Source organism: Pteronotus mesoamericanus, unplaced genomic scaffold, assembly GCF_021234165.1.
Source record: "Pteronotus mesoamericanus isolate MK-2021 breed Mesoamerican mustached bat unplaced genomic scaffold, CSHL_Meso_final scaffold_651, whole genome shotgun sequence".
NCBI lineage: Eukaryota > Metazoa > Chordata > Mammalia > Chiroptera > Mormoopidae > Pteronotus > Pteronotus mesoamericanus.
The window spans coordinates 29,690,791-29,717,665 of NW_026555325.1; the positions used below are offsets into that span (position 1 = coordinate 29,690,791).

General features: G+C 40.8%; 1 protein-coding gene across 1 annotated transcript in view; it reads right to left on the bottom strand.

The window, feature by feature from the left end:
* The window catches only part of STK39 (serine/threonine kinase 39), a 273,509-nt gene that overhangs the window by 199,708 nt on the left and 46,926 nt on the right, over positions 1 to 26,875 (bottom strand). Inside the window, exons 2-5 of the mRNA XM_054562783.1 lie at positions 18,767 to 18,879; positions 5,144 to 5,252; positions 1,885 to 2,026; positions 655 to 710 (exon numbers count right to left, since the gene is read on the bottom strand). Of these exons, the coding sequence (XP_054418758.1) occupies positions 655 to 710; positions 1,885 to 2,026; positions 5,144 to 5,252; positions 18,767 to 18,879 (420 nt within the window). The remainder of the gene's footprint in view (positions 1 to 654; positions 711 to 1,884; positions 2,027 to 5,143; positions 5,253 to 18,766; positions 18,880 to 26,875) is intronic.

Below are 26,875 nucleotides of genomic sequence, written 5' to 3' on the forward strand. Positions count from 1 at the left end.
TGCTCAGACACCCCTACATGGACAAGGGGTAAAACAAGAGTCAATCTGCATATGGCTGCATTTTACCCCAGGCCACTCGGGTTACTCAAGGAGCAGCTACAAAACGAGAGGTTCTATACATAGAAGAGGCTGGGCTGGTGTACTTACTCAGTAGACATTTACTTGGAGGCACGCCAAACAACTGTCAAGAATAGCTAGGCAGGGTCAGATTTAAGAGCAACAGTAAGCCCTAGATTTTAAGAGCTCACAATTCTTTCAGCCACCTCTTCAGAAATAAAAGGTTTTAAATTAATGTGTACAATGTTTTAAACTTTCAAACTCATCAAAAACTCTGAAAGTGTTTTTCTTGCAGTTATATAAATATTACCATTATTCAATCTAAAAGGTGGAAAATATAAAATTAAAAGTAAAATTGTTCTTTATCAAAGGGCTATATTCTAAAATAGCATTTTATAGGATGATCTAACAAAGATTGATCAGAACAACAGGAAAACGTGTTATACCTAAGAACCCAATATTCTATAACATGGCAGCCCAAATACATTCTTAAAACAGATTACATGCATTTATTCATTTTTAGGAATGATTCCATAATCCTTGAAAATGTATCACTTCTGTAAACAAGAATTTTTTTTAATCTTTTATCAAATTTACCTGCTATTTGCACTGAACCATCCTCACCCAAAAGAATATTACCAGCTTTCAAATCCCTATTAGGAAAAAAAAAAAGAATAAATTATGCAATACAGATATTATATTGCATTAATTCACTCAAGGAGATTTCCAAACATATAATATAAGAAGCTATTTGACATTATTTTATAAATACTAAAATTATATCATAGATTTTTAACATTACAAAATACATATGATTTTATAGTTTGCTCCTGGGGAATGGTTAGGATTTTAGTAACAAATATTTTATGTAAAATCATTATCCAGATTTAATTAAATCAACAGTGAGTAAATTCTTCATTTTATGTTATAGTTAGAGATTGTCTGTATACTCACGATACTATCATTTGATCAAGAATTAAAGCCCAGCCTATGTAAAGCTGTTCTATTTCCACTTAAATTTGTCTGCGGTGTAATTCCAAATTAATCCTATCAGCCTCTTAAACAATTGCTTTCATCAGTCTCTCCTCTGAGGAGAGACTGATTATGAACACTAATTATAATATTCTATAATATATTTCTTCACTATATAGAAGTGTTGCTGGGTAGTCTTAAAACTTAAAAGAAAAAAAAAAGAAAAATGACAATCTATAAGTTTGATTTCTAAAGTAATATTTTTTTCCTAATTACTGAAAGAAAATAAATAGCTCACTTAGTTCAGGGTAGGGAAATTAAAATAAGTACCACTGGTAAATGGTTATTTACTTGCAACTATTCCTAAGAACCCATTAGAAACACCAGGCAATCATAGCCTATGCTGTTTCGCTATCTAAATTGGCATTTTATGGCGCAAGGAAGATAAAACCAGTGCCTCCTCCTTCCTTCTCACCATTCTGTAAAAAGTAATTAACATATTACAATGCTTAAAACAGTCTTGCACAGATTAGAAAGTCAGAAATGATATTGAGTTCAAATGAGCATACTTCAAAAGTAGTATGTTAACTGATGTTTTTTAATGAGTACACTCATTACTTTTTATATCCTATTCTTACTCCAGTGAAAGCAGATAAGCCAGTTCTGAAGCTATCAATATATTTCATCAAAATTCTCTTTCTTATTTCTTCCTTAAGAACTTTTTTCCTTTACCTATTTAGCTTAAGTCAGAAATAATGCCAATACCTACTACCTGTAATATGTCTTTCCTTGATACTCTTTACTGACTAGGACTAAAGATAGAGGTGACTTTAAACATCTCTGCACAGGTCATACCTGTGAATCTGACCATTTCTGTGTAGATAGTCTAGGCCTTCCAAAACCTCTTTAAGAATTGTTGCTATTATTGCCTCTTCCAGAACTCCATTCTTATGTTCTCCGCGGTTGACAATGTATTTTATGATATCCAACATTGAACCTGAGTGGGCAGAGAGAAGAATTGAAAAAATCAGGTAAGCATTTTCATTACCTTTCCAGAATAGGGTCCCTAATTTAGAAAACTAAGTGAGGACATAAAAATGGCCTTTGTTTATTTAACACAAATATTCCCAGGGCATACAATCTCAAGGCAGCTCGTGGCCAGACACACTACGTGCAAGTTTGCAAACTCACTTTCGGCTTGAAGTAAATGAGAAGGATTCTGGGTCAGGAACCCGAAGACTATTCAGGGCCACTTCCCAGTTAGTCCCTTTTCCCCAAACATGCGATTGGTTACAGGTTCAAAAGAGGGTTCAAGGTGTCTGAACTGAAAAAGAACAGGAGGCCAGGAGAGAGGCAGCAGTGGACCCCTCAGAGCGAGTGGCCTGCTCTTCTGTGACGTCTGAAGCCCAGGTGGAAGGGGAGAGAACAAGATATAGTGCCTCTAGACCCTGCCTGTCACCAGAAGATTCCTTTCTGTGCCTCTAGGCAATCTTTATTTTTACTTACTTGGTGCTTGGCAAACTGACTTTTATAATAAAGAAATGAATACACAGTACTGTGTTACAATAAACAGATTAGTATCCTTGGCAAGCTGAATTCATGTTTCAACACGTATTAATTAATATTCCAAACCGCCCTCCAGGTCACTTTAAAAACCATAATTACCTGGGGGTTCAACATTTCTGAAGAGTTAACAACTAGCTTACCTCAGGACCTGAATTTGGCTTTTGGCTCTCAATGATTAACCAAGAGGTCTGAGTTTCCCCATCAGATATTACTACACCAGACTAACCACCCACCCCTCATTAAGAGATTGAATGTGATAAAATATTAGAGAAGAAAACATATACACCTTTTCTACCTCAGAAAAAAACAAAACATGTTTATTCATAGACCTTTGGATTTTTGGATCATTCAGAATATTATACCTCCAAAAACAGTGTATTTTTATCTTATTAGAATATACCATACCAGGCATATGTGTATTTCTGGCTTGCTGAAGGAAAACTGAGCAAGAGTCCACATCCACCCACATTCCCCTTCCCTGTGGAAACCTGTTTGAAACCTGTTCCTCTTACCCACCAAAGCCCATGAGATTAAATTGTATTCTTTTAAAAACACAATGAAATTTTCTATCAAATCCTCAGCAGAGTGGACAGGGGATAGAGACTCTCAGGTGTATAAAAGGTTAATTGGGATAAAAATAAATGAAAAAGAGGAAGTAAAATCCTTCGCTTGAACAGAATATTTGGGGCTACCCAGGGTCCCAGGTGGCCAGAATTTCTTGTTTCCTCACAGCTGGTGGACCCTACAGGAGAGAGACCAGGTTAAGATCTCTTACCACCAGGTTAAGATCTCTTAAGCACCATCCTCCAAAGAACCAAGAAGCAGGCCTGGCACTAGACACTGTGATCCAGCTCCAGCAAGCTTCCTTTTGCTTTTTTCTTTCCTTTTTCTTTCACTTTTTAATTAAAAACCAAGTAGGCACTCAAGGAAACAATGACAAATAGGATTGATGACAAGACTGGGAACAGAACCCAACTAAAAGCTCCAGGCTCCCTACTGAGCCCGACACAGGCAGACCCGAGACAATTACAATGCATTCATCATCTCATTTCTGGGCGTCTGCTTGATCCAAGACACTTTCTTAAAAAAAATAAAAATAATAAAAAAAAAATTAAAATGCCTCCCTGGTTGAGCTTTAGCTGGAAGTGGGTCTGCCCATAAAACTGGGCTGTACAGTGTAAGTTCTGCTACGCCAGTTTTGGCTTCCTCTCAGCACCACAAAATGTTCTCCTCTGCTCCTACACCACAGTTCATGTCTCAGGGAGGTAGGCAGCAAGTGACGCCCTGGAAAGAGAACACACTAGAGAAGGGGGCGTGGTGGGTGTTAGGAAGGGACTAGCTCGTTCTTCCTAGGCTTCAATTCTGGGGTGTGTAAGATAAATGTGATAATACCTCCAGTGTTGCTTTAAGGTCAACAGGTCCAATGGTCACAAATTCCAACACTAACAGTTACTATGTGTGTGACCTTGGGCAAGCTGCTTAACTTTCTTGAGCTTTGGTGAACTTTCTGAAAAACAGGGATGGTGCCATCTGCCCCTTAAGGGTGTTGTGCACATTAAGTGAAACAAGGTAAATAGCCTTGAACAGGATCTAGCCACAGACTAAGTGTTCAGCAAAGTTAACGGTTATTGTTATCATTCCCTATCAATTAGTGAAGTTAAGAGATAAAGAGAAATAAAATAAAGGAATGCGAAAATGCTTCATTAATTATATTGTCCATGGCTCTTACAACTTCAGTGAGCTGAGGCTAGTGAGGGAAAGTTGTTTTCCCTGCCCAAATGCAAACATGTGATGAAAACAGTACCACGTCTGATCAACACTGCACAGAAATAATTCAGCATGCAAGAAGTCTCTCTCCATTTCAGTTGAGACAACATTTACTGGGCACTCGCTGGGCACCAGGTTCAATGGATTAGAAGAGCATTTTACTGTGCTTTCTTCATGAAGTCCACAATGTAAATCTGCCCAGTCCAACACTGCAGCCACTAGCCGCCCAAGTTATTGAAGCCTAAGTGAATTAGAAGAGCATAGACATTCATTCCCTCAGTAACACCAGCCACATGTCAAGTGCTCAAGAGCCACATGTAACTAGCAGAAACTGGAGAGCACAGCTACAGGATGTTTCCACCGCCACAGCATGGAAATAATTCATTACATGGCAAAGCGCTAAGGACTTGAATAATGTTATAAACAAAGGTTTTTAAGAAGAAGGATAGGTTAACTTTTTTGAATAGCTGCAGAGAGGAGGTGACCTTTTAAGACTTGAACGCGTGGAGAGGGAAGGGGAGATCTGGGGCTGAGGAACAGCGTAGGTGAGGCCAGAGAGACGTTAGAGTACAGAGGTATTTAAGGAGACTGACCCACACCGGAAGACCAGGATGCAAGGGGACACATATTCTAGGAGTTAAGCTGAATTGGACTTTATCTCTAAGCAAATAATAAATCAAGCAAAACTTTTAAATAGAGGAGTATGGGGATCAAATCTGAAATCTTATTCAATGGGCTGGTTTGCACGGAAGGAAAACAAACAATGACAAAATCCACTTACCTCCACTTAGTAATTTCATGACCAGCCAAAGTTCATCTTTTACCACAAAAGAGGTGTAATAGGTCACTACGTTGGGATGGCTGCACTGACTCATGGCTTGAATTTCTTTCTATAAGAAAAGCAAAACATGACATAGTAGTATCACAAGGTGAAAATCAGGAAGCAAAACACAAATGAACCACAGTCAAATATCTAGCTAACTTTGCTGCTTGAAAGTATACCTGGGGTGGGGGTGGAGGGGCTGCCTAAACCTTTACTTTGAAGGAGCTACATAAGCACTAACCTGCTTACCCTCATGATCTCCAGGAGACCCCAGAGCCCTGTTCACCAGCCACAGGCCCGATGACCCCCAACTCTGCCAGCACAGACCCCCGCCCTACGTGACTAGGTGCCTCCGCCCCGAACTGAAGGCCTCCACAGAGACAAGGCTGGGTGAGTTATTAGGAGACATGGGTCCCGGTGCCAGCACGAACTCTGGTGCGTGTCGTAGCTCCTCCCTCATCTAAAATGGGGCCACAAAACTGTTTCTGTTTCCCAGGACTGCTGTGACGATAAACGAGAAAATACATGAAAAAATGCTCGAGTATCATTTCCCACGCTATCTTCCATGGGAGATATTCCATCGAGAAAGTAAAGGGGCAGAGTGGGACTGGTAAAGTAGAACTGGCTTGGGAAACATCAGATACTGAATCTCACTCTAAAGGAGTCAGTCACAAGGAATATGAGTACTGTCAAAGGCCCTGAGAGGTCCTGCAGCAGATAAACTCACAGTTGAATCTAGATTAGCCACGCAGGAAAACAATCTTTATGTGTCACAGTTTAGAAAACACTACTGCAGAAAAAAAAAAGTTTTATACACAGAAAACAGCACAGTTTTGAAACCAGACAAATGGGAAACTTTAGGAAACTACACATTACTGCAATAGTCAAGTGCATTCTGGTTTTGGTTTGTCACTGTAAGGTGCTGCCAGATGACTCCTATAAAGCTTCAGCCAAAAGAAAACCTGTAATCAAAGGTATCAGACGAGGGTAACTCACTTTTAAGGTAAAAGCCACAAGAATAACCTAAGTCATCAGAGAAACCTCATTTTATGCTATTAAGTATTTATGATGAAAGAAAAAGAGTATTTACACATCCTATAAATATTTTCAATAACAATGAGTGTCTAGTTAACTTAAAATTGCCTGACAATAACATTCCAATTTGGGCCACAATCTTTACATATTCGATACTAATTAATCCTCAAATTACTAAGACCCTATATGTCAGATAACTTTGCCAAAATACCATGACATGTAACACATACATACACCTGAAACAAACTCTTAGGAAAATCACTAAGTTTTCCATTTTCTTTTCATTATTTAACAACACTTTCCCTTCATTGTTTCCCTCATTTAACTGATTACAGGTTTTCTAAATCTGACACTTTTCAATACGGCAACTCCCGTCCTTTGAACAAGATCTGAAACCTGAGTTCCAGTTTCCATCTGTCTCTGGTGTTAGGTTTTGATGCCATAAGATGCTTCTGAAGGAGAAATGGAACACTGCCCGGGCCATTCCTATTTCAAGTCGCTAGCATCTGCTCGTGGTGGGGATGGCCCACTTTGAAGGCCTGCAGCATTAGGGAGGGTCCAGTTTAAACAGATGCTTCCATTTTTCACGGAAATGGGAATAATGTTTCTTGAAAATATGTGTGCTTTGCATTCTCACCATTCCGTATTTAATGTAAATGAATGCCTTTCCAGCTTTCAAATTTCAAACTTTTAAATCTTAATCAAAACGCACAATAAACAACTGTCACACGAAAAGAAATTCGTTTGCATTGATGCAAAGTTGGGTTGGAGGGTGGAAAAACACCTTTTTTAGCCCTTTGCATTTAGATGGCCTGTGCCATTTCCTACCCAGAGTGTGAGGCTCTCTGATATGGTGGTGAGCAAACTGTGAAAACTGTGTGTGGGGGAGGCGGCTGGGGGGGGGGCGGGGATATTGGGGGTTGGGGGGCGGTGGAGGATGGGAGGAAGAGAAACTCTTTTAAGTAACCTAGGGAGGAATTCTTTTAGATGAGCTATGGTACCAGCTGGACAATCAAAGGCCCTGAAGATTTAAAAGAAAAAAAGGGCAAGGAATACAGACACCACCCCTAACTAATACGCCCCCATGGAAGATGGAGAAAGAGGCAGAGGGTCTGAGAGTGGACTTGCCTCAGTCTGACCACTCATAACCTCACGTTCTTCTTCCATGCACCCTCACTGTTCCTCCTCACTGCCTGGCCATGGGGTCCATATCCCCCATTCCTACGCCATCCATTTTACTGCACCACCTTTCCATGCGGTAGAGCCTCTAACGCTTAAAGAATAACACAACTTGCCTTAAAGAAAAACACTAGTTACCCCTCCTTGTGCTACCGTTGAAACCCCATGGTAAGAAATATTTCCACAAATGGGATAGAAGGAAACTTAAAGAAGACAGAACTAGGTGTTCTATCTGCCTGTCCAACCCATATTTTGGTTCATATTTAAACTTTTTGTGTAGTTGTCTTCTAGAGAGGTACGAAATTTCTATGTTTATATTTTTGCTATGGTCTGAATGTTGGTGTCCCCACCGAAATTCTAAAGTCAATGGCGCTGGGGGCGGGGGGGGCCCTGGAGGGTGACTGGATCATCAGAGTAAAGCCCCCATGAATGAGATCAGTGCCCTTATAAGAAAGACCCCAGAGAACTCATTCTCCCCTTCTGCCCTGGGGGGAAGCAATGAGAAGTCTGCAACCTGAAAGATGTCCCCCAAACATGTTGGCACCCTGACCTCAGGCATCCAGCCCCCAGAACTGTGAGAAATAAATTTCTTTTGTTTATAAGCAACCCAGTCTGTGGTAGTTTTGGTACAGCAGCCCAAACTAATTAAGACAGTTTTATATATTTTTATCCTTTATATTTTGAAAAATGTAAGTATTTCTTGGCTCAAGTAGTCTTTCTGCAGAACTTTCTCCATTTCTTTTCAAAACAGTGACAATGGTTGCTTTTTGGAATCATTTCTTGGTGACAATCTATCAGCTCAACTATCCAGCTTTTCCCAATGCCCCACCTTCACTCACAGGGTAGTAGGCAAGCCATTTATTGCCAAACATATGCATTTCTCCCTGTCCCTAAAAGTGACAAAAGTATTGGCCAAAGAATAAATGGATATGATTTTAAAAACCTTTTCATCCAATTCTTCCTATAGAATGAATGAGTGCTAATATTCTGTTCCCATAATTAGCACACAACCTATGGAAGAGGCAGGAGTTAGAGCCCGGCTTCCCAAACTCGATTATGCACACAGATCCCCTGGGGACCTTGTGAAAATGCAGGTTCTGATCCAGTAGGGCGGGGGGGGGGGGGCGCAGGGGGAGGGGCTGAGAGTCTGCTTTTCTAATAGGCTTCAGGTTCAAAACCCAGACTTTGAGTGACAAAGTGGTAGAGGGCAGGCAGAGAGGCACATGGGTGGCAGGACCAAGAAAGACAGACCTGAGCAGGAGAGCAGGCCGGGCGTCGTGGCCCAGCTGCGTCTGACCTGAAAAAAGGGGTAGAAAGCAAAGATGGTTTGAATTTCACAACTAGGGGAAAGGGTAAAAAGTCAAAGGGAGAAAAAGAACATGAGGTCAAAGACAGAAGAACTCAAAGGACTCTGAAATCCAGCCAATGCATTTGCTGAAACTACTGTCAAGGAATACGACACAGTGTCTCCCTCCAAAGTCTAGTGAAATGAGACTTGAGCATGTCACCAAGTACCAAACCACGCTATGGCACAGTATTTAATCTTCCCTGGGGCTTGGAGAGCTGGGTGTGCTCGTGCAGCTTCATCTGAAACATGTCACAGATCGGATTTCACGAGAGTGAGAAAACCAACCTAAAATGGGGTAGCAAGTAAAAGGCCTTCGCATCTGCTGTCACTGAAGTGGCAGCCACAGCAGCACACCTCTGCTGGGCGCCGTGTGGGCAGAAGACAGACCAAAGAGGGCCAGCGCCCACACTGCTGCTGCGCCAGCCCAGCCGGAGCCGTGAGGCCAGGCGTGGCACAGGCGTCTCCGGTGCGATACACTAGGTTTGGTGGGGGACACAAAACTCATAGAGTATCCTACTCTAGAAATATGCTGGGCCTGGGAAGAAAAGAAACTGCAAAAAAACAAAAACATTCATGAGAGATTTTCTGATATGGCTATATAGCATTTGTTTCCCTCCCCCAGCCCTGCCCCCTGCCAAATTATTCTCCTATAAATAGTACTGAGGACATGCAGAAACTGTAATTAACAAGGATGTGACCCACAGGAGCCATATAAAAAGAGCTACAGTCTAAGACACAGCTGGCTTTGAAGTGAGGCTATGTCACTGACCAGCTTGATAACCTGGGCAAATTATGAAGCATATTTGAGCGTCAGTTTCCCTTCCTATAAAAGGAGCTTAAGAATGCCATCTACATAGGATGATTTTGACGTCAGTGAAATGAGATGTATCAAACTCCTTACAAAATGCCTAGCACATAAAAGAAATGTTAAAAGTCAGTCTCTCAATGCCTCAGTCCCTGCTTAGGCTGTGAGCACCCCCTACATTGATCACTAATCTCAAGTGTCCCAAGTTCCAGACTGAACCTCAAAGGCACAGAGCCTGACCCTGGCAGCGGCTTTTCCCAGAGAAACGTCACAGAACGCACTCTGTGCGCCCTGCTGGCTCAAGGAGTGTCTTCTGTGCACAGGTCATTGGGCCATGAGTTTTTAGCTTTATTCCTGAGCCTCCAAGGCCCCTGCCTGAGTTTTTCCTAGTTATCTCATGTCATCCCGTGTAATTTATACCACATTGTCATACTTCATGCATCCTTGTACACTGCCTCAAACCCTTTTGGAATAAGAAATCTAAACACATACATTCGCAAAGGGCTCAGATCAAAGAAAATAAGAGAGTTTAAAGATATAAGAATTAGGGAAAAGTTAAAGCCTAGATTGTTTTGTCCTTTATGGCCATGAGATTCACACTGAAAAAAAAAAAAAGTTTAAATGATTTCTGAATTCAAAATATTAAACTATACTTACCCAAATTTAGCATATTTTCACAACTTATGTAAATTCTAAGTAAATTCTTCTTTATCTGATATTGATGGCAAAATATCCTACGCAGCCTTAGTTAAGACATCAAACCTACGCTCCAACATTATGTACTGTTAAATCGGAGGAGATGCTACATCTAACGACATTCTAAAGCAGGAGTTCTCAACCTTGGCTGCACACCGAAATCGCCTGGGGAGCTTTAGAAAGTACTAATGCCTGGATCCCAGCCCCGGGGATACTGATGTAAATTGGTTTAGGATATGGCCTAGGAATAAAAATTTTCAAAAGCTCCCGGGTGATTCTAATGCGCAGCCAAGGTTGAAAACCACTGTGTCCAAGCGAAGCACTGAGATGCATCGCCCTTCCAGGGAAATGCTGAGAGACACACCTGCCACCCGGGCCCATTTCTACTCGGCAACTTAATCCAAAAAGGAAAAACTAGATAGGCTCTACAAATACTATTAAATAAGAAATCTACTGCCAAATGCAAGAGATAACCAAGTACATCTTTAAGATGTACTGAACACCATCTAAGTATTGAAAGAATTCCCTAAATGATAGGAGGATAACCATGTTAAATAAACAAATAAATAAATGAAATAAACCTTTGCAGAAAGTTGTTCTCCAGCTTGTACATCCATCACATCGGCATCATTATGAAGGGTGACCTAATCAATATTCTAAATAACCCAATATGTTAAGTAGCAGAGTTTTTTCAAAAAGAAAAAGAATCCATAAACTTCAATGATTCCAAATGTCAGCCAAGCAATGGAAGAAAAGATTGACAAAGCTCTTATAAAAGTCATGCATTTTTTTTCTGCACTGTCATTTTCAATCATGAAAAATATCATTGTGAGAAATTTTATACCACACATGCAGAAAACTCTTGCCTCTTTTAGAATAACAGAAGCAATAGGGAAAAAGTCAAGGAAGAGTAAGTCAAATATTCTGACTTGTGCCACTTAAAAATGAATCAACCAATGTCCCTTACCACTTTTGTAATTATTTTCATATGATTTGGTATCTCTATCTGAGTAGAGTCCAGTTGAAGGCAGGATTAGAAATAGAGTAAGTCTACATATTTTGAAAATAGAGACACATTTTAAGAAATCAGAAAAAGGGAAGCAAAAATTCTGCGATAGCCTTAATCAGTGTTTGTATAAGTTTTTAAAGCTATAGAGAGCAGTTTTAAAAAGGTGAAGTGTCATGGGAACTGGAGGTCTGGAAAATCCCTCAGAATTCCCAGGGAAATCATGATGGGTAAATATCTACTTGCTGACAGAACAGAACGTACCTCCCAGGACATTGATTATGATGTCACAAAATCAGGCGCTTGGCAAAAGCTGTCTGAAAACAAGCTAAAGAATTTTCTTGAAAATGTAGAAGCCACTGGTATGGTTACCTTCGTGAAAAGACACAAGGAAGGGGGAGAAAGCAAAGAATAAAAGAGTGATGTTGAAATACTACAGGGAAACTCAACAGGGAAGAGCCATTTTCTTTTAGCGTTGGCTAAAAGGTTCTTCAGCAAGCAGTCCTAAGGATGCCTTAGAGGTTCGGAAAGCTCTGCAGTTGGTCATCATGGAATCGGACTCAGACTCACCCATCAATGACGACTATGTGATCATTTAACTGTCAATGACTGGGAGTATGGAAAAAGTAAAGGGGAAGACTTCGTTAACAGAAAGACGAAGAAATTTTCTAGTCAGCCGATTCACGCTGCTGGAAACCACCAGGCCAACCTTTAGCACTGCTGCTGCATTTGGTTTTATCACAGAAAGAGGAGAAGTGGGGTAAAAGAGAGGTGTCTTTTTTGTTGTGGTGGGTCCTGCCCCATTCCTGGGTACAACCTGAAGTCTGGGATTCTGCCAGGGAACAACCCTCCTACAAAAAGCAGCAGAAACCTCGCCTAACACTCTCTGACCTTCTTTCTGAGTCCATCTCTTTAAGGGGCAGCTTAATTAATTGTGGAAACAACCAAACCAAAATAAGAAAGAAGATAATATAGGAAAAAACAACCCAAGCAACAGCATTTTTCCAGAAGTCTACAAAGATGGCAAAAATGAGGTACAAAAAAAAAAAAGAAAAGTAACTGAAGCTGTATTCAACCTGAGAAGGTTTTCACCACTTTCTCCAACTCTGAAGATGAGTCTGTGTTGGGTCTCTTTGTTATTGAGCATGTGTAAGTCCAGAAACACATGTCCTTGCAATGTTCATTTCCACTTTTTTTTTTTTAATAAAATGTTAAACATTTTAGCAAGCCAGTTCCAACAAATGTGTAAAAACACTTAAAAGTAAATTCAATTAGTTTAATTATCTGAGTCAACTATGATATAACTTTTAAATTTGATGTTCCAAAAATGAAAATTATTTTCTCCAACCAATCATACACATTCCTAAGATAATGTAACTTCAGAGCTGTAAAAATAAATTAGTCTTACATACATAGTATTTATTCTCTAATTTCTTAAAATGTATATCGTCAAAATATCCAAAGACTTCCCATTTCTCATTGTGCTATCAGTTGGACTGTACGTAGGTAAATAAAAACACCAAATCACATGAAAATAAATACAAAACTAAGTGGCAAGGGTAAAAATAATTACAAAGCTAAGTGTCAAGAGACAAATGACAACACAAAATTCAATGGTACTGAAATGCTCAAAACAGTACCATATACAGTTAAGTAGGCTTGTATTTTAATTCTGTATCCTTGGTATAAAATATTCTATAAGAAACAGCCAAATGTAATTTGTTACCATGTATGATGAAGGATCAGCTGGAATGTAATTAATTTACTACTTAGAAAATTCTTTAGTTGAAGGAGAATGGAAAAATACTTTTGTTGCTACAAAAAAGAACACACACACACACATTATAGCTTCCAACTTTTAGGCTGACATCCTTAAACTGGTATAATTTTTTTCCTACAATAAATAAGCTATGCAAACATATTAACATAATTACAGAGATTAGTTAAAACAGCACAAAAAATATTTTTTTTAATTTTTTAAACCTCAATTTAAAAGAAATTTTAAAAACACTTATGACTAGAGGAACTGCCCAGAGGTCCCCATGTATTATAATTTAACTTTAAAATGATAAGAAAAGCCTGTGTCAGTAATGGTCAGGGAATAACTATACTTTCAAATTTAATATATAAATAAGTAAGAATAAAGATGTCGTAAAAATAGCAAAAAGAAATTACCATTAGGCAAAGTAAATATATAGAATCTTATCCTCCAAAATAACATACAAATCATAGCTAATTCATTCCACAAAAGAAAAGGAAAGAAAGCAGAAAGGAAGGGAAGAGGGAGAGAAAAGGGAGGGAGCAAGGGAGGGGGAGTACACTGGGAACAGCAAATCAAAAGAAATGAGAAATAATAAAACAACACTGCAGCAGAAAGCAAAATGAGGGCAGTGGCTTTGTTCGGAGGAAATAAAGTTCTTGATTTATCTACTAATACTATCGATGAAATGAATATAATATCTTTATAGAGATGATACAGGAAGAGAAGGAAATATGCCAGAATTTTTCTAGTTCAGCTGAGAAACTCCTTCATTGTGGACATCAGAGAAACAGATGGCAGGTTCTAAGTTCAAATCTATGAATTGAGAGTGGATTTTTATTGTTACACCACATTACCGGAGCGACTTAACGCCTAAGTTATAAAGCATAATTCTCTAGTAATTTGTTTTGATTCAAGCAATTTCATTACATAATTCATTTAAAAATACATGGAGCCAAAGAACTTTGATGTTGAATATAAATTTTTACCATTGAGTAGAGTTCCTCATTGAATGAACGAGGAAACTGAAAACCAGAAGTGAAGCTGATTTGTCCACAGTCCATGATCCCAGTGAAGAACATAAGCCCTCTGACCCGGCAAACTCTTTCCCCTCTGTCATATGTTTCTATATTCATCACTTCTGTGTAGTTTTTTAAAAATTTATCTTTATTGTATTTTCTCCATTACATTTTATCCCCCTTATAAACCCCCTGCAATCACCACACTGTTGTCCATGCCCATGAGTTTTCCCTTTTTTCTTTTTTTAAATAACTTTGCTCACATTTGTCACCCAATACAAACTAAAATATTTTAATGATCATTACATATTATTTCATAATCACTAGACTAGACTTTTTTTTCTTTCTTTCTTTTTTTAAAGAAACAAGCACTTTGCCTGGCCCTGGGGCCATGACTTCTCCTACACATACAGCTCACCTGCCCCTAAGAATTAAACGGTAAGTTTTGGTGATTGATGTATGAGAAAAAAATGAGAAAATGCTACTCAGTTTTCTATGACTGACTAAGGACAGACTAAAATTATAAGAACCCAAGTCTAGAGAAAAAAATGAGAATGATATGGTTAAAGTCTAAAAATCATAAAGTCAAGTACAATAATGAATCAAAATGTTAATCAATCCCTGGATAAAAATAAAGAAGAGTGCCCCCAGAGTTTGGAAAAGCGGGCTTTAGGATAAATAAAAGGACTATTCACATTTATGGAATTCACTGTCACCTGGTGATAGAGATTGAAAAGAGAGATGATTTCAGAAAGGGCAGATTAATTCCTCGCTCATGTAATGGATTTGAAGGGAAGCCAAGTGTGCCCTGGAGTAGCATCTCTAACCTTTGAGGTTGACCACAAACCAGAGAACCAAGCTTTTTCAAGAAACCTCAAGGCCATGACAGTGGGTCAGATCCTTTTAGCAAGTCGTCAGTTCCTACTGGAAAGCAAGAACTTCCTCAATGGAATACACATGAACGACTCTATCAATCTGCTAAATCATTTCTAGGCAAATGGAGGATAATGGTGCAGAATGATATCCATAGCTTAAAAAAAAAATCCTCACTGACCCAATACAAAAATGAAATGACACGTATGACTCATTTACTAGTCAAAGGCTCCCCAAGGAACACGACCGCTCTTTGTTTTCCCATCACCTAGTTCGGTTCCTACCATCTAGTAGCGTCTAATTATGGATTTAATAAGTTCTGCTCCAAAACTATAAATATTTCCCAACAGGTGTTAAGTTAATTATAGTCATTTACACTACTGTAGGATTAACAAATGTGGGATTCGTAACAAATAACAAATGTGGGGTTAACTAATCTCAGAAATTATCTAAGCATCTGTGTTGCGATGACCAGGAACACAGAATAGACCGGAGACACTCCCCTGGCTCCTGGACAATTAACCACCAAGACCATCGTACCCAGACAGATCAGGACATGGTTAAAGGCCAAAGTCCCAAACATATATGAAAATTTAAAAGCCTGCATAGCAAAAATAATTAGTTTAGATGAACTAAATGCTATTCATATGACAAGGAAAACATTTATTCTAAAGTGTTTTAATTGTTGTTGAAATAAAAGGAATTTTCCAGTGAGCATGTATTTTTGTTCTCCCATATATACAGCCAAAACTCTTCCTTTTTATGGACCTACACACAATGTAGAGACTCATTAAGTATTTATCAAATAAATTAATAAATGTACATTAGATCTAGAACCAAACTATCTTTCAGGAATATTACTGTACTCATTTCAATAGTACACATTTTATTTAAATGGCCAATTATTTAGCACCAGTGATCTCATCTAACATTCTTCCTTTCATGTTAAGAGAAGCTGGCACTATTTAATTATGTTTCAGAAATCAAGCAACCACTTGAATCCTTCTTCAGCAAAACCTGGAACAAAGTCCATGACTGCAGGAGTACCTACTAATAGCCTCTACCCCATAAAGAAGCAGTTCAGGGCCAGCTGTCTAAAGCTGTTCTGTTCCATCACATCGGACCGCTATGTGTAACTCCCACCTTGCTATGGGAGCTGGGGTTTAAGAGGGCAGGGAAGAGCTGAGTAAGGGGTGGGAGGTGACATAGCTTCAGCGGGGTGGCGGCGGGTGGGGGGGGGGCAGATGTTCCGAGAGCCAACAGACAGTTGATAACTGTGACTTCTATGACATAACACACACCAGATAAGGGTTCCAGTGACTATTGTTCCTCTTAATAACAATGGTTTCCAGTTAACACATGGCACAGGGTGTGAAATGATACAGAGCACTGACCTGTATATAATACGTACACACATGGAATTAAAGGATTATTAGGAGACCGGATGTCCAAACACTGCCAAAATGTGAACCCCCAGAGATAATAAAAATGCTGGCAACAGCAGGGCCAGAAATGGAAAGGATTACAGCAACTTTGTGCCACACAATCTCATGTGCCAATAGCTAGGCCACAAAAGCCTAGCAACATTAGACAACCTATACTGTAAATTCCATTTCTTTTTGTTTGAAAAGGATCTTGGAGTAACATATTCTGGAAAACCACAGGCACCACCACCCCATCTCGAGAAATATCAAGGTCAGAGCCTCAAGATTTTTAAAAAAGATCAAAGCAACAAAACAATACAGCTTTTTAAATGAAAATCAGTAATCATGCATATATGAATTTATTAACAGAATATGGGCATTAACGGGGGGAGAACAAGACAGATTAATTAACTGGTAATAAACAAACTTATAAATCCTAAATCCTCAGAGTAATGGAGGTAAGCACAAAACCATACACATGCCAGTCCTTACATTGGCAGCTCTGCCTAAATTACTTGTATCTTCAAATGATACTAATAGGCTCCCTGGTCCCACGGTCACAGAGGAAAGGACTGGAATGACTGTCTCCTGATGACCCCAACTCAGACCCTTAGCGTTACCACTCCTTACAGCCGACTGTTGATAAAAAGCCAGTAGAGGGGAAACATGGAAGCTCTGGGCAACTATGAGGTCTTGGTAGAGACCAAGGACCACAGCAGTGGCCCAGAAGGCTGGTTCCAGAACTGTCAGATCCAGGCCCATACACCTTACACATATTCTATAGAGTGTTCAACTGATGGCAGAAAGGTGACTGTGACACCTACCCCAGAGCACTACAATCAAAGACTTGGGCAAATTCTTCAGTGATCTTTTCAAACACTGCATAAGTTCAAAGGTATACTCCCAAGTATTTTTTTAAAGAAACTAACGTATACTTAGTAACAGCCACAGAAGTGGAGGCTCCTGAGGGAGGATCTTAGAGATCTTCCAATTTAACTTTTTAAACAGGGCAAAGCTGTTAGGTAGCTACAGTTAAAAAACAAGTTGGTAGCAAAAGCAGGAGCTGACTCTCCCCAGTTTGTGAAACACTTTTTCTGCTCAGGGTAAGTGACCTTGAAAACTGGTCAGATGACAAAGGCACAATTTTACTGGTCACGGGAATAACAAGCAACACAAGACAAGTACACTCTAATAGTTGCAGTAAGAGCAAAGCACAAAGAGAGTAAATTCCTTAAATGTACACACATTTTTTAAGTTCATATTAAATTATGGAAGCCCTCGCTTTAATCTGAGTCTTAGCTGGCAATCTGTTGCTTCAATCCCAGTGAAATCTAATGGCTTGTGTAGCCTAATTTAAAATGTAACGCAAACAGATCTGGAAAAATACAGCCTATCCTTGTACTTAATTTATACTATAGTGTGCTGTAATTAAGCCTGAAATAAAAGCTATATTCTGAGTAAAGACAAAAAGCTCTTGTTAATGGCATTCCATTCCCAATGTAGAATATAACAAAAGCCTTCTTCATTTGGAGCCAACCGTCATTATAGCTTGTAGCTTGTATGGGGCTATTGGACTAATATTTGTACTGGGATTAGTGTTAGGATAACCAGTCAGTTAACTCCTCCACTGCAGTCTTCTATTATCCTCACATAAATGGCCAAAAGCAAAGAAAGTTGGCAGGCAGAACGACAACTATATTTATGAGATTAAACTCTCAAACCCTTCACAGTTTGCAGGGCAACTAATAACCATTTGCCAAGCTGCTCATTTAATAATGAGTCAGTTAAGCCAAAAGCAAATGTTCCTTCAACCAACCAATGCTACTAGGTAGTGTCATAGACATACTGACAGGAACCAATTATTTATGTGACGTCCTTCGTTTACAAGAAGAAGGGCAAGTTGCGGTATACAAAAACAAAGTCCTCTTTTTGGCCAAATGCATGCTACCCTGCAGTATTTTGAGTAACTGGTATTTGTAGGTGATTTTGTAATTTATGAAAACCAAAATGACCCACAAATTGTTTAGGGAGTAATTTCCATTTGTGTCATGATTCCAGACCAAGGGCCAGATGCTCCCCATCCGACTCAGTATCACAAGACCTTAGGTCATCTGAGCCTGTTCCCTCGTTTCATAAAATAGAGTGTCAACACGGAGACCAGTCCCACCCAGGAATGAGGAGGACTGAGCAAAATACCGTTTGTCAAAGCAAAGTAAGTTGTACACTATACGACACAATCATAGCACGCAAGATAATGAACGGGGGAGGAAAAAGTGGTGTGGGCGGCATTCCAAGGAATGCATGTGTCCAAACAGGAGATCACACCCAGCTGCCTTAGCTCTCTCCTCTCCTGCTTCTCCCACCCATTCCACATACCCATACCATGAGTTAAAAAAAAAAAAAGCAACCAGCAGGTATCGCCGTCACTTTTACTTACTAATAGTTCATCCATACTGGTCTGGCATTTTTCCAAGTTGATCCGCTTTATTGCCACACGTTCCTGCCTGGGTTTGCATAGGGCGGCCTGAACCACAGCAGTAGCTCCACTGCCTGAAACAAAATAACAACAACATCAGCTATCAAATGGCACACTTTCTGATAACTATTCATGACCCCCTTCATAAATATCTGTTTTTTAAAAAAGGCCTCAAAGACATTCAATACTCAAGAAATTGAATTCAAAGATATTGAATATTCAAGGTATTCAAAATATTATCATTTGACATCTTTTTAAAGAATTTCTTTTGACATCTTTTATTTATTTATTTGAGAGAGAGAGGAGGAGGGAGGGATAAAGAAAGGGAGAGAAATATCAATTGGTTGCTTTTTGTATGCACCCCAACCGGGGACTGAACCCGCAGCTTAGGAATGTGCCCTGACCAGGGATCGAACCTGCAACCTTTTGGTTTGCAGGACAATGCCCAACCAACTGAGCCACTCAGGCCGGGGCTCTTTTGACATCTTTTCAAAAGAATTTCTTAAGTATGAAAATAATTATCTGGAGAGGGAAAAAAAGGAAAAACTGGACTTTGGTACAGGATACAAAGACAGTATCTGTGCTCCAGGAAGGTGACCCCCATCAAAAGAGCCCCATCACAATGCAGCTTGTGTACTGCCACCTGAGAACAAGGGCTGAGAAAGTGCCGGGTCTGAGGGAACAGGGACAAGGACATGAGCATCTAAGCACAACCCTGCATGGAAGCCTTTACTATCCTCCAGTCCTGATATTTTCTAACTTCAGTGCCTTTTCAAAAGCTCAGGCTCTTTCTTCTTCCACTTCAGCCCAAAACAAACCACTCCAGCCTGGGCTACTTCAGGGTTTCTATGAGGTGCTGTGGCAACTTATCTGCTCCGAGCACCCTTTGAGATTATTTCTTCTGAGCTTGCTCTACAATTAGAAAACCAGAAATCAACCTGAGTATTCGCATGTGGAAAGCATGACTTTCAAGGATGCCAAGCAAATGATGTAAATGTGTAATTACAAAAGCTCTCTCGGCATTCACGTGAATTTCCTATTCCTAAGGTTTAGTGATCGTTAGCTAATGCACTCAAAACTCCTAGGAGACCAAGTCATGTCGTTATTCATATTTTATGAGAGCAAAATGTAGACATGTAATGATTTGTGGCAGAGCACAAAGAGCTCCTAATCGGATTTCTATTCCATAGGGGCAAAAACAACCTCTAGGTTAAGGCATCTCAATTCTGCAAGGAATACCAAAAATCCCACTCTAATCTCATAAATCTTCTGCCACTATACATAGGCCAACTGAGAAAAACAGCCTGTGCTCAGGACTGTGCAAAAGGGGGGCCAGATGCGACCATACACCTTTTTCCTTAAAGTTTTTTTAGACACTACTTCCCAAATGAGTCATGAAATATTTTCAAAGGGGAGAAGGAGCACCTTTTGGCTATAAGGAAGAGAGATCAGTATTGACAGAAAGGCAAGACATCTCTAATGCAGAGCAAGTCTCTACCAGCCTAAGGAAGAGCCCGAATGGGTGTCTTTAGAGCTAAAGTTCTGCCCTTTCTCCTGCCCTATGGTCTCATCATCAGCTCTGGCACCTGACTGACCTGGTGCCTAGAGCAAATCACCTTAATGCTCCAAACCCCAATCTCCAACTTCAAGACCCTGTTCCAGGAAGTCCAACCCAGGTTCACTAGGGAAGAAAAATCCACACATACTGGGCACTTTGCTCATATGATTCTCCTTACAAGGTTTACGCTTTGTATTAGCCTTTACACATTTCATATGTGAGAAGACTGGGACTCAGGATACTTACCCACACAGCTGCTAAGTGCCTGAGCTGGGGTCTGAGGCAGGTCTGCGTGACCCCAAGCTCCAGACTTGCTCCTACCTCATACAAGCTACAGCACGCTCCTCACTTCCTCACTTGCTGTGGCCTTGCTAAGAAAATATTTTCTTCTGCCCTCTATCATTGAAGAAAAGAGAAACCACCAAGAGGGAAGGTTTGGGTCAGCCTCTCTCTCTCTGGAGCTCAGTTCCAGGAGAGGGTGGTATTGTCAGAGGCTATTAAAGAGGGGCTCCCTGTCCCTAACCTCAATGCCTGCTCCCTCGGCTGCTACTCCAAGCCCCACTGGATTGGCCTCACTGACCTGCAGATCACAGCATGCTAGGACGCACCCACAGCACTGCAGACACCAGAGCCAAACACTACAAAGGACCCTGCTGACAACAAAGTGCATTTCCCAGTCAAGGTCTCCAGAGCACCCAGAGCAAGAGGTCATCACTGAAGCAGCAGCACCAAAAGGGGTAAGTAGCTCGCTAGCTGCGGGTCTGGCGCCAGTGGAGAAACCAATAAACATCTCTAACCAGCTGCTGATGGGAAGCCATTCTCAGCCCTACCTGTGGTACATCTCCCTCCAATCCCACCCTTCCAACCTCAGTCCACATTTCGGAACATTCTCTAATCGGGGAACTGAAAAACAGGAAAAAGAAAGCAAATTCCCAGAAGGGACAAAACAAGTGCATGTAATGGGGGGCTACCTCTCATAGTCAAGTCCTTGGCTATTAAAGCCTCCTGACTTCCACAGACACATGTGAGAATATGGACACAAGTAAGAATTCCATGGGCAGGAGGGAGCGCTAGGGGAGAGCTTTTATTAGAGCTCTACAACTGGAGAAGTGTTATCACTTTACAACTACAGCTGCCTGAAGAACGACTGGTAGCTTCTCATCTCCAGAGAGAATAAATATGCAACTTCCTGACCTGAGATTATTGTCATAGCGTGACTGGGTTTATAACCATTCATGAGACAATTTGGGAGACCCTGCTTTGAATCCAAAGAGTCCCTTCAACTACAAGAGAGATCAAGAACAATATCAGAGGTGCAGGGAGCCTTAAACACCACCAAGTCCAACCCCTCACTTTATGAAGGAGGTTGGGAAGGGAAGAGACCTCTCACCTGAAACCCAGTGGGCCAGCACCTTCATAAGGACTTCCCAGCCTCCAAACAGTGAGAAATAAACTTCTGTTGTTTAATGCACCCGTTCTTTGGCATTTTGTTATGGCAACCCGAGATGACTAATCCAAAAGCCTTTCATTGTCTCTTCTAAGTCACTGTCCCACTATCACGTGCGGTAAATAACGCCATACAAATCAGAAGTTCTCAAGAACCTCCTAATTAAGTTTACAGCAATAAGAGGAAAGATTCAACTGAAGGGCCTCTGGCAGGCCACTGTTGTTCCCAAGTCTTAGATTGGCAAGACCCTTGAAAAGCAGCTTAGACAGGGATCCTAGTACTGATTCCCTGTGTAATGTTGGGCCTAATTTCTCTCTAAGCCTCAGATTCCTTAATGGGCATAATAAAATCTAATTGTAAGGCCTAATAATATAATGGGGCTCACGTCCCTGGAAACATTCACTCAATAACTGTCCGGCTCTCTCTCTGGGGTTCACTTATGCATCTGTAACATGACAGGGGTAGACTCTATCTGTAGCTTATATGGTGCCCAAGAGAAAAGAGAGAGGGCAAAGTAGCTCCAGGTTATGAGTAAGTTTTATTTTGCTTACCAAAAATATTCAGTTGGCTTAAAAGTAGGGAGGATGGCTAAGACAAAATGATGCCTAAAGTCTGATACGATATGATGAATCTAAGTATCTAAAATATAAGAGAATAAACCAGAAAATTAAGGAACAGCTATGAGTTAATATTCTACAGTTAAATTTCTCACTGACAATGTACTTTATTAGTCTAAAAACTGATTTTAAAAAACCTTTGTCCATCCTGAGTCCATGAGTTCATCTCCTAGGCCCTGCCATGTATTAACTGCTTATCCTTGGATGACCTTCTTCATTTCTCCATGCCTCAGTTTCTTCATTTATAAGATGAACAGCACCACGCTCATCGGGTGGCTGTGATGATCAAATGAGTTAATACAGCGAAAGCTCCTGGAACTGTGTCTAGCACATAGGAAGCACTAATTGAATCTTAGCTAGTATTGCTCCTCGGGGAAATTCCTCCAGGTCAACTGGTGTCCTGCCAATTTGTTGCTTTAATACTACATAATCTTTCATGATGCTGATGTACCACAATTTATTCAGCCCTTCTCGTGTTGATGAGTATTCCCTTTATTTCCAGCCCCCGCCCCAAGGAAAAGTACAGCAATAAACATCTGGTACTTTTAAAATATAGGTTAGTCTACAAACATTTCTGTATGTTAAAGTTAGGACACAAAGTAGTCAACTGTCCAGAAGCCCAGAAATGTCAGGATTTAAAAAAATAAACCAGCAAAAGGTACTACATTAGCCTCGGGCACGAATGGTGGCCAGTGGAAGGAAGTTCTGTCACTACGCCCAAGTAAAATGAGGAGCTCCAGGCCAAGTTTAGAATAAGCATTCGCCCGTCTCCTTAGCACATGAAAGGACTTCTCAATGATATGCTTACCTGCCCTTTCTCAGTGACAGTCCAGGGCTGTATCAGGCTTTCTTTATAGATAGAGTTGCTGGCTGGGGGCGTGTAGTAAACAAAACCAACGGCTTTGGATCCCGCTGACGATTTCTTCCTGTCCTCTCTTTACCCAGCTTATTCTACGTGCTCTGTTTATCTCCTGTGTCCAACTTCAGAGCCCCTGTGGGCAATCAGGTCACATGAGGGCCAGAGCTGGCCAGAGTATGAATGGACACACGTGAGCTCTGCAGGGGTCAGCTGCCACTCTGCTTCTTCCCATTGTCCCTGTGTGAGATGGCTGACCTAGCATGGCAAGATTCTGATTTTTTCAGGAAAGCTAAAAATTCAGAATTTTCTGTGAGACCTCCTAATATGATAACGCTAGCAATTAATTTTTTTTAATATTGAAATATTGTGAGTCACATAAAGCTTTCTGTAGGCCATGATCTCTACTTCCCTGCATTACTGCTGTTGGGCTTCAAAGGTGTACACTTCCTTACTGGATGGCCCAAGTTTTAAATTATTGATTAGATTACACATATGAAGTTGCCATTCTCCTAGATAAAAAACGATCACATTTCCTAGGGCTCAACGTAAAAGAGAAATGGACTCAGGATATAGGCCTAAACCAATTCACTGCGTGTCACCATCCCACCTCATCCTACTATTTCACCCAAAGAGAAAAGTATCAGCACTATTCATCGGTCACTTGGTGCATTGTATGTGGAAGAAACATGAGCACTGTCAACTGTGAAGTCAAATGCAAAGAGCAGAAACAGTGAGGCAGGTGTTATGTGCAATTTGCCATACAGATTCCTTTACAAAACAGATGCGACTGCTGGATAGATGGTACACAGACCTCGTGTACACACCGGGCTGAACACAGGAAGGCCTCGCGTATCCAGGCAGCTACAACCAGGTGACCCTCCCAAGTGACCTGGTTTGTGTTACAGCCAAGCTGTCTGAGTTTTGTCCTTCTGCCTCCATCAAAAGAACGAGTTAGTAGAGCTGACTTCTGAGGTTGTTGGAGCAGATTTAGAGCTTATCCCAAAATAAATAAATAAATAAATAAAGACCGGGGTGAGGTGGAGGAATGGCCACTCGGTGAGTGTGCTACATTTCACCATTGACCTGGATAACTTGGGAACGTGTGGCTTGTTAATACCTTTAGAGGTCACAGACCTTACCAAAGAAAACCGGCATTTATATAACTCAGCAAGAACCATCTGATAGCAAAGGAAAACAGAAAGTACCCTGGGGTTCTGATCTTAAGAGAGATAGAGGAAAACTGATGCGTAGAATCAAACTGGAATAAATGAAATGTCAATTAACTCACCTTAGACCTAAAAAAAAAAAAAAAAAGTTTAAACCCTTTAAAAAAAAAAAAAACCTTTTCTACACTTACTAAAAATCAAAAGGGGATGGATTGGGATTATCTAACAAAGAAAATCATTGAAGAAGTTACAAGGAGGTAGAGAGAAATTCTAAGCACCAATTTTAAAAGGGAATGGTTTATATGTGATAAGGAGTTGTTAAATAACTCCTTAATCCATCTAATTAAATTTCCATCTTATCCAATGTGATTAATATTGGGATTTACACCTAGTCACTTTTTGTTTTCTTAATAACACACACTAGCTAAATAATCATTCTGTGAATATGTTTAATTGCCAGTTTAAAAAAATAAAGATTAGTCTGAAGAGTACTCCGAGGCCAGACCCCCAAAAGGAAAACTGTATTCTAGGATCCTAACCCTAGCACTGACACTGACCAACACAAAACAGGGAGCAAACATATCATTGCTGTCAGTGAATGGACTTTTTTTCAGAAAAAGGCCATCTTATTTTGATTTGGGGGGACCCCGCTGTCGACAGCCCAGTCCCAGGGATTGGCAATGAATCACCTGAGATGCGGTCTCCTTTAACAACCCCAAGCAGAGTTAGTAACTTCCTCTCTGCTCCCAAAGATTCGTTACTCCCTCATCGTAGCACTGACATCCTCATGGGGCAGTCTCCCTCAGCCTTGTTACTTCTAGAAGCAGCCTTTTCACTGAGTCCGCTGGGCAGGAGGCCCTTGTTAAGGGTTTGCTAAGTGAATGAAGCTTCTACCAACCCATCCCTAGGGAGGCCACCTGTGGACAAGGGAGGTGAAGCTGTGCTCACAGCCAGGTCCACACACAGGAGAGTACACCCAGTAGAGACTATATAACCCAGACGCAAAGAAAAAGAGCACTTTTTTCAATATGTTTGGTGGATGTGGCAGTTGTGCTCAAGAACGAACCGAAGTAGGCCATCTGTCATCTGCCTGGAGGCTGTTCTGATCTGCAGAACACTCCTTTCAGTTCTGTACTCAGGAGTCACAGGAAAGCTCATACTGAGGAGCAATGTTCCACTGGAACGAGCTGGGAGCCTCAACTTAAAAAAAAAAACTGAACCCCCTAGTCAATGCTGAGCACACAGAGGCCATACGAAATGAGGCAGGCTAAAATAAAGCAGGACCTTCTATAATTCTACTTGCATATAAAGAGGTGATATAAAACACCTAACAACGTGAAGAGGTGACAGATAGGAGCTGTCGACAGCCCTCAAAATGCACCCCAGGAAACACGGCATCAGGCTCTAGATTGCAGGAGGGACACATTCCTACAGAGCAAACTGGATTTTTATACTGTTAAAGGTCACATTGAGGCCCTGGTACCCCGCAAACTCAAAGCCCCATGATCTGGCAGGACTGAAAAACTTCCTGTTCTGCTCTGAGGGGGTAGCAACAACTCCCGGCAAAACCCACTCATTTTACTGATTAAATCGACCAAACAGAAGCCAACATTCCACAAAGGAATGTCCATTGCTATTCACACAGATAAACAGATACACCCACTGACAAAGGCCAAGAGACACGAATGTCCTGGTTCCAATACGGCAGGACGGCAGGACGGTGGTCTCCAATTCCTTGCGGCTCCAACCTGAGGCCACATGGAAATGGGACGGGATCTAAATGCAAAAAGAAGAGCCAGTATCTACTTTGACATCAGTCCCATTCACCCCTTCTCAGCTCCATGAATGTTGCCTTTGTATGAAGAAGAATGGGACTGAATGGACAGCAGCAATGTGGGAGTACGAGGCCTGACGAGTGGGCAGTGCAGTTAGAGGGGAAGCTCCTTCCTCTAGCCAATTGCATCAGAGCTCATTGGGCTGAACTAGTTAGATGTTCGGCCTCCAGGCGCAATGTACGACCTTGGTGGCCGTAGGTCAAAGATGAGCATATGCACAGCCCCCACTCTAGAAAAACAATAAAATAAGTTTGTTTCTAAGTTCCAGGACAACAACCCTACACTCAAGAAATAGCCCCATGAGAAGACCCTGGGTTAAGAGAGATTTTTCTCAAAGCCTCTGAGACAAACAACTACATTAGAATTAACTAAGATGTCTGTTTATAAAGCTGATTCTTAAGCCCATATCGAATCTATTGAATCAGAATTATTGTAACTGGAGGCCTGGAATCTGCATTCTTAATAAGTTTCTCCAGCCATTCCCCTATCGTCTTGAAAACCATGGATCCGGGATAGCAGCTTCTCTCCTCTCCTCCCCTGCCAGGAGGCCAGAACACCAGGACTTGGGGACATGTAGCCAGGGGACAG